Genomic DNA, 9,029 nt, shown 5'->3' on the forward strand with positions numbered 1-9,029 from the left:
TGAATGGTAATTCTCATTTTTGGACATAATATTTTTCACTTGATAAATTTCGTATTTCAGCTGGAACCTTCTATAGAGAGGCTAAGCAAAGGTAAGGTTTAGATAAGAGAGGGAATGCACATATGAAGAGTTGGTTTGCATTGTTTATATGCAATGCATACACATGTCTTGTCTTATCAAATGACGTCTGCATGGCCTAAAGAAATGAAGGTGTGTTATTCATGGTGGCACACTTCTCTGTTCTATTAATTGTGCTGCTTAAATCTTAATGGTAGTCACAGTTTTATTCAAAATTATCCAATCATAACACTTGTTTTGAAAATCTAATACAACTGTCTACTCTTCTGGTTTCTGGAAGAAACCAAGATCTTTGTTAATATTTCACATATTAATACTTGGTGGCATGTAATATAAATAATTATTAAATCCAAATATGGTGAAACCATGCAAAAGAAGAAAAAGCTTTTTGGTTTTAAAAATACTGATACAAATATTTGTTCTATGCAATAATTAACACTACTAAATCCAAGAGTGAAAATTAGCATGCCATTTTGGTTTTACTTACCACCCTCACTAGATACGATATTGTACTGTCTGTTCTGATGTGCTGTTGCAGTGATTTACTCTTTCTAGTTACTGTTTTATTGAAATACAAGCAAGTGATTATTAGTTATAAAATTTAATATGGAAAGCTGTCAACAATTTGAGGAAAATACTTTAACAACTAGAACACTGGCTGTAATTTTAGTTTAATGGACTTGTCATGTAATAGGCATTAAATATATTAACTCCTAAGTGTCCAGTTGTTTTTGATGGATTATTTAACCGGTTTCAAAGAGGAAGGATAAATTGTGTAGATTATATTTATTGTAGTAAAGGAACCTCACCTGCCACTGGGCACATTGGAAATAAGAACATAGAGTTTTTCAACCATTAGTGACTGACACCCAAATTTCCAATAGGCACATTTTGATAGGACGGCCCTTTCAGTTGTGCCAACATCCAAAATTACCCCATTTGGCTGTAGATATAACAGCACTCTGTCTCTCCCAGGTTAAAATGATCCAAAGTAAACTCGGTCTTCTCTGGTTGCATTGAGTAATCTGGGTCAAATGTGCAACTAAACATAAAATACAGTTGTTGTGAACTGTTTAAAATCTGAATTATTTGAGCTCATTACTTTGAAAGCAATATCTATGATATAAATGTAAAAATAAACACTGCAGATCCTGGGTAGATATAACTTGATTGGACTTTTCTGTTCAGATGTAGGCAGATTTGTTGTGTATTTACAATTCTATTTTAATTTCCGCTTTCCAGTATTGAGGGTTTTCTTCTCTTTAATTTCTGAATATAAATATTTAATTGATATCACTAACTGACTAATTTTAATTTTGTGCCTTTGTTGGTTTGATCCACAATATTGGTGGTAGTGCCTTTTTCAGTTACTGTTTTATTTATACTCATACTAATAGTCTCATACTATGAGTCAATTAAGAGCAAAAACCCGTCTACAGTTGCTTGAAATCTGAAATAAAAACACACAATGCTGGAGAAGCTCAGCATGTCTGTGGAGATGCTGCCAGATCAACATGAGTTAATGACTTAGTCAATCAGAACTCTTAAATGTGCAGATCACTAAATCATACCAATAGGAGTTTGACACTTTAATGAGTTAAAGCTAAAAAGGAACCATGAGATAATGTCCAATACTTGACCATAGACCTGCTTCACCTGTCAAAGCAGCATTTTGAAAGCTCCATAAAGAAGCATCAGCCGTAATAATCTTATATCGTTTTGACATACCTCACTTCTGGAGAAACATGCTCCTTTACAGAAATAAATCTGGCAACCTTTGTCACTGTAACTTTATGGTATGTTATTGCATGAAATCTAAATCGTCATAGTTATTTTATAAATATTTATTCATTTAAACATAGTGGATCCATGCAAGGCTTTCTGGTAAATATGGATGTTCAGATGAAAGCTTGCAACTTAGTTCCTAATATGGTGGAATAGTGCCTTTGTGTGTATGCACAAGTATAATATTCCTCAACATCACTAGTGTTTGCTATGCAAAATTTTTAACATAGGACAGTAATAGGAGGTTGCTGAACAGGTTTACCTTGAAGTTGTCAAGTTACTTCATTTAGAAACTGCCAAAAATTATTTCTGTTTGGAAGCTTTTGGTAGGACACTTCTTCCTCAATTTTGTTTGGAGAGGCTTGAATTTACCCTGCTGTGCAGAAAATTAAATCATTTTACAATTCTTCGCAAATTCTATTCAGAAAATTGGATCAAAGTGTCATCTTAGTCTTCCCAAAATTATTTAAGCTGACATCAAAAGAAGCATTAGGTGGATAACCATGACATGTATCAATTCCATTCAGCTTAATAAAGAGCAAAGCGTAATGCACAGTAACTGTAAAACATACTGTGACCAAGCAGATTTAAACCTTAAAATCTAACTTAGCTAGTCATTGGAATTGGCTGTTTTCTGCAGCACATGAAGATACATAATCACTGTGAGGGTTTTGGTTTGACGTATGAAGTTTAATCGGGGAAGTGCTGTAGCATTTTACTACTATACCAGAATTTGGATTCAGGTTGTAACTTTCTATTGGGCTGAAATCTATATTAATATAAAAGACAAAAACTGTAGAGGAGCTTTAAAGAATTAGTGCTGACAATATGGATTTTATGGTCAGTGCCTGGTATGGTACTGCTGTAAAACATTCCTGAAAATAGTTAGGTGACAGTAGGTAGTGTACATTATGAACAAAAACAGAAGTTGCTGGAAAAGGTCAGCAGGCCCGGCAGCATCTGTGAAGAAAAAATCAGAGTTAATGTTTCGGGTCCAGTCCTGAGGAAGGGTCACTGGACCCAAAACATTAACTCTGATTTTTTCTTCATAGATGCTGCCAGACCTGCTGAGCTTCTCCAGCAACTTTTGTTTTTGTACCTGATTTACAGCATCTGCAGTTCTTTCAGTTTTTATGTAGTGTGCATTATGGTATGTTAAACTGTAATCTAGTTTTTAATGCAAATTTACATTAAATTGCTGAAAAATGGATAAAAATAGTGCAACTTCCATTTTCACATTTGAAAAACCATCAAATTTTGAGTGACCAAGTGTAGGTTCTCGAAGATTTTACAGAGACCTGTTCCGTATGTCTGTCATTTTCTGCCCATTTTGTTTGTGATGTGGAGCCGTTGAATGCAGTATATATATTTTTAATATGAAGATGTTTGTAGATAGTTAAATTAATCCTTTAGTGATGTTTTACTGATGCAGTTTGATGTAATCAAAAGGTAGTGGTCTTATTTCATAAATAACATTATTGTTTGCGGGTAGTGATTAGAAATTTGACAGTGTCAAGGTAAACCTGCTTTGTAGCCTCTTATACCTGCTCAACTTTAAACATTTTACGCAGCAAAATATGGCAATAGAAAAGAAATACAGGGTGATGTAAATATACATAGGTGTTTGCTGTACTGCTTATGGTTTCAGTGTAATCAGTATACCTAGCATCAGCATAGCATTATAGGAATGGATATAATTAAAAAAAAAAGCCTTGAAGCAATAAGCATAGGAAACTTTTCAACAAATGCAAGAGATCAGGATGCAGGCAACACTCCAAGAGAAATTGTTTGATATCCAGCCAAATGCAGGACTGCAAGGACAAAATAGTTTAAAATATTTGGCTCACTCGCTGAATGCAGTGGTCGGGAACATAGGAGTAATATATCATGCTTTGTACTGCAGAGCTTGTATAATTGGCAGAAGATATTGTGCAGTACTTCCTTATACATTCAGAAATGCTGGACACAGACTGCTAGTTAGTGAGGGCAAGGGTGCATTTTGCTACATGCTTCATTACGGATGCAGCAAATTACATTAACTGGAGATCTGCTGACAAATTAACTGTATTAATGAACATACAATAATAGTATTGGGTGGGACCTTCTGAAAAAATTAGTCATATGCAGTGATGAACAGGACTCTTGAAATATTTATCAACAAAACACAGGTGTGCTTCTTGTCCAAATAAAATTAAATATTTTCATACCTGAAGACATACAATCCCTTAGTCACCAAACATTCTTAAAAAAAAAGAATTCTTCCCCTCTGTTCTTACCATTCTAACCTCTACATTAGTGGCCAAAAAAAATCAAGCAGGTGCCTACACCTTGACCCAAACTTTGAGCAGTTTCACGAGAAGAGCAGAAAAGTCCTTACTGGCAATTCTCTGTATCTATAAGGAGCTGAAGGAATTAGTATTGCAGCTAAGATAAGAAACTTGGGAGTACGAAGTGAATATTTGTCCCGTTATTTATTTGTATGACTTGTTGTGATGCACATTTTGCATGGCATGATAATAACAATTTTAATTCAGACAATGCTGCACAGTTTTGAAATATAATTTTTCACTATCTAAAAACAAAAGTTGTATTTTGAAGGAATCCTCAATCAATTAGATTGAGGCCACTACTACCATGTAATCAACCATATAGTGACAAACGTTTCACCCGGATAGGAAGCATGATATCCTCCTAACAGATGTGATGATATAATGTCAAAGTTGCAAATATCTGCCTCATACATAGTCCGGGCTCTGCAGAAGTCTTGAGAAGTGACAGAACAGCCGTCCTTCTGAGGCCTCCTTAGGCTGAATATTTGCCCACTAGACCGGAGAAACAGTTGAATGCTGAACTTCTTTGTCTCCTTTTGATTTGCAATTGATTCTAATAATACAGAGCGAACATTGTATGCAAGTTTAGAAGGCTAACAGTTTCAGTACGTGAGAATGACCGAACTTAGAACCTCTTTCCAAGGCAAGGTTCGTGTTACTTAACCCAACAGTTAAGTATATGAATAATAAAAGGCAAATGAAAGCGAGGAAGGAAGCCCTCCCTGCCCCCCCAACCTCCCGAGCACTCAGAAGATTCATCTAGCAAGGTCATGGACAACCAAGCAAAAAGAGGGTCAGAAACAAGGATAAGAGCTCAGGGTCCCCTTACATGCTAGAAATGAGAAGCAACAATTTGGAGAGGAAAGAATCATCCTTTGTGAATGTGTAGTTATGTATGACAGTACAAAACAAAGGTCTCGGACATAACTTGTTTACAGTAGTTTAATGCTATTTAAGTAGGTTTGCTCTGCATTGGAAATATGTGAGCTTCCTTTGGCTGTTAGCTTATAAATGTAAAAGCTATGTTGAAGTATTCAAAGCTGCTTCTGTTTTCAGTCTTGAAATAACAAAATATGAATTTTAAAAATCCAGGAACCTAAATAAAAAGTCATTAAAATCCACTTTTTTTGTGAATATTTGTAATTACTGGGGACATTTATTAGAAACATTGACTTCTTCCTACCTTGCTTCAAAAGAGGGCAGGTACTAAAACATTGTTGAATATCATAGTGCTCAAACAGCAATCACCAATGCCTTTCTGCGATGTCCTTTTGAGATGATGCTGAATAGTATTTCCCCATGAAAGTGGCATTTGTTTTAAGTGTTACTGCAAAGAAATATTGCTTCCTTCCATGTTTTGATAGTTGGTTGTGAAAACTGGTGAAAATATTACATTTCACTTTTTTCTCTTTAAATATTTTCTTTATGGTAAAGTGTTTTTGAACAGGATGAAAAGCATAGTAGTACTTAATGTTCTTTGTGAGTCTCCCAATTTTGCAGAAACTGAACTAATGCCAGCCTACATTGGGGTCTCCATCTTTTTTGTTTTCTTTATTCATTAAATGTGTAAAATGAGAATGAATTAATTTAAGAACAAAATTTGCTATTGCCAAAGAAGGTGTTGAAAGAGCTATACAAATGTTAGATCTTTAATTGTAAGTAAGTATTTTTTTGTAACTATATTCAAAACAGTAATTTGGTTATAAAATTTTGCTGCAACAAATCTAACAGATATTGTTTATTTCAGGAATCCTAATCAATGTACATTTTGAATGTAATTGGCCGTCTTTCTGTTCATTTGTGGAAATTTGTCAACTATTCACTGATTGAAAAATGTAGAACTTCAATTGTGTGCGAATTTCAGCAGTCTGGGATACAACTGATTTTGGTTGTGATGACATGTCTTATTTTTGCCCACTTACCAGCTTGCTCCCCTGCTCCCCATTGCTAGCAAACTGTTTACTCCGATATGGTGTTAAATTTTATGATGAGAAATGGTCACTTTTAGCAGATGTCATATTTTCTGTGTTGATAAGTTTTCATTATTGAGAATCCTGAAATAAATTCCGGTTCGTAACAGTTTAGTTTCATTGACTCTTAATGATAGCCAGTTCTCATTTACAGCAATTTAAAAACCCAACAGACATGTGATATGTATTTTCTGTTCATATATATTGGGGTGCTATTCTCCTCGGGGATTCTTGCAGTTTTGACCCTGCAAAGTGCTGTAAATGCCGACAGCAGAGATGAATTTGTGATTTTGCATTAGCCAAACTCATTCATTTCATGATTTTCGACTACATGTTGAGTTGCTTTTCTGTTGATGTTTGAGCTCCCAAAAATGTAACAAATATGGAGCCAATTCAGATATGAAGACCAGTAAACAAGGATCTTCTTTCAGGCCATACTGTTCAAGAGTCTAGTCTGGAGAATAATTTTACTGATTTTTCTAAAAGAAAAACATGTATGCTTGTGTACAGTATTTTATAAATTGATTTATTAAGTTACATATGTGTATTACAAAACTAGCAGTTAGACAGCAGTAGCATTTATGCCACATTATATATAGTATTCCAAAGGGTGAATTTGGGCATGTTGCATATATGCAGACTTGTACACAGAAATTGTCTACAGATGCTAAAGAATATACACAATAAAATATTACTGCTGAGATTTTTGTAAGTTCTTACCTCTGAAATGGAAAGCAATCAAAATTGTCTTGTTTTATATCTTTCGCTCTTTCCTTTACGCAATGTCTTAAATTATCTTACTTCCGTAATCAGCACTTTCATTTAAAATCTGGCATCTTCTATCTCTTAAATTGCAACAATTTTTTTATGAGCAGAGTGGTAATAATTCAGTTCTGTGGTGTAGATTGCTCAATTAAATGTTATTTTATGATTAAAAGTAAGCAGCTTTGAAAAATGACTTGCAAGTTTGTACTTTTAATTTGGCGATAGTAGATTACTTCAGTACCGTAGTTTGTGAATGTTTTCTGCCTCTATGATGTTACATACCAGCCTCTGTGAATATTGTCGTATTAATCTAGAAATTTTCAAGTAGTGTTGACTGTGGAATCATTGTTGCGAAGAATCCTACCAATTTTTAGAAATCAAATTGTGGACTTAATTTTAGTGAACCATTGTTTCTATTTTAGGTGGTCTTCACAAGCAGTGGTCCATCTGTGAAAAAGACCTAAAGGTAAGATAATCAATCCTGTTTATAAGGATTTTTTAAAAAACTGTTAGTGCTTTATTACAAGTGTTAACAAAGAAAATCAACCTATTCTCTGTTCTTGTATTCTCTCCTGCAAAGTTTGGTACCTGGTGGATTGGTAAATATGTGATATACATTAAGATCCTCATTCAGCAATCAACTAGTCAGAAAAATGTCATGTCATAATGGTTGCAAATTGAAGGCTGGACCGTAGTTTTTTAATGCTTTGCTAGATGGGATTTAAAAATGCTGTTTCCAAAATAATTTTGTGGATTAATAGGATGATAATGTTGTAATTTTCAGTTAATAAATGTTAGCCTAAGTTTTGCAAAAGCAGCCTCTTCCCTTCCTATTGAAGATTCACCAGCTGAGCTGTAAATACATTTTAGTTTTCTACATTTTTTTTAAGATTATAGAGGAACACATCTTAAAATTAGAGAAATCTTTGACTTTCCAATGTGAATGCTATCTACTGATGACTTATGACATGAATGAAGAACCCAGAAAAAAATACTATATCCTTCAATTAAAAATTAAACAAATGGCCTTTCTCTGGTTTTTGCTTTCTTCAAATTTAACTTATACTCAGGCCTTCTCTCGCTTTCGTTTTCATAATTTATTTATTTGCTTATTTTTCTACCTTTCACTTGTCTTTCTTATCAAACTTGGGTTTTTACATCTCTCCTCAAAATTATTTGTATCATTATCTTTTACAGGCATTTCTTTAGGCTTGTTATTTTTTGATTTTCTTTTACTTCTCTTCACTTTTTTAGTCCTTTGTACTTTTTGTTTCTTTGATGATCCAAATCAAGAACAGTGGCAATGGACAGAAGAATTCATACTAAGAAAGAAATTATTTAATAATAGCAATGTGACAAGGGAATAAAAGACAGGAAACTGGGTACCACCAGTAACGGAGAAGGAACTAGTCAAAGGAGATGGTGAGCATTATCAAAAGGAAAAATACGAGTCCGCAATAAAACCTAAAAAAACCTAAAGGAAGAAGATAACTGAACGCAGGATTAATAAAACCTGAAATTAGCTGGTGAGGGAACACATCAGTCCTACGGTTTCTGTAAGGAATTCACATTCTGACTCTTAAACAGCTTAGTGTTTTGATTATCCTTCAAATTTAAACCAATCCGCTTTTGGAGTACTTCTCTAAATACTCATTGTACAAAAGTGCCCTAGTGACACAGTACTCTGAAAGTACTTGTCTCTTATATGACTTGATAGGCACTAGCAGAAATTTTTTCTGGACGTAATATTTCAATGAATTATGTTTGGTGTAATCAAAATAATCTATAATCCATGGTTTGGCTTAGTCAGATATTATATATATTTAACTATATTTGATAGTATAGCTGGCTCAATGTTCTAATGGATTAATGCACACTTCATATAGCGCTACATTAAACAGGGCAGAAAGCTGGCAAGTCAATTATACAATAAGTAATGAATTAATTGATCTAAGCCAGGACTGTTTTTTTAATTCAGACATGGCACATGGGTGTCGCTGGCTGGCTAGTATTTATTGCCTGTCCCTAGCTGCCCTTGAGAGGTTTTCTCAAACTGCTGCAGTCTTTGTAGGTTGACCCACAATGTCCTTGTATGATGATT

The 9,029-nt window shown here is 34.2% G+C and overlaps 1 protein-coding gene across 2 annotated transcripts in view; it reads left to right on the forward strand.

The window, feature by feature from the left end:
* Positions 1-9,029, forward strand: part of zcchc7 (zinc finger, CCHC domain containing 7) — a 229,196-nt gene that overhangs the window by 130,020 nt on the left and 90,147 nt on the right. For both annotated transcript variants that reach the window (XM_020512442.2, XM_048595322.1), the window contains exon 3: positions 7,351-7,394. In XM_020512442.2, the coding sequence (XP_020368031.2) occupies positions 7,351-7,394 (44 nt within the window). The remainder of the gene's footprint in view (positions 1-7,350; positions 7,395-9,029) is intronic.

This window comes from Rhincodon typus, chromosome 3, assembly GCF_021869965.1.
Source record: "Rhincodon typus isolate 14 chromosome 3, sRhiTyp1.1, whole genome shotgun sequence".
Classification (NCBI taxonomy): domain Eukaryota; kingdom Metazoa; phylum Chordata; class Chondrichthyes; order Orectolobiformes; family Rhincodontidae; genus Rhincodon; species Rhincodon typus.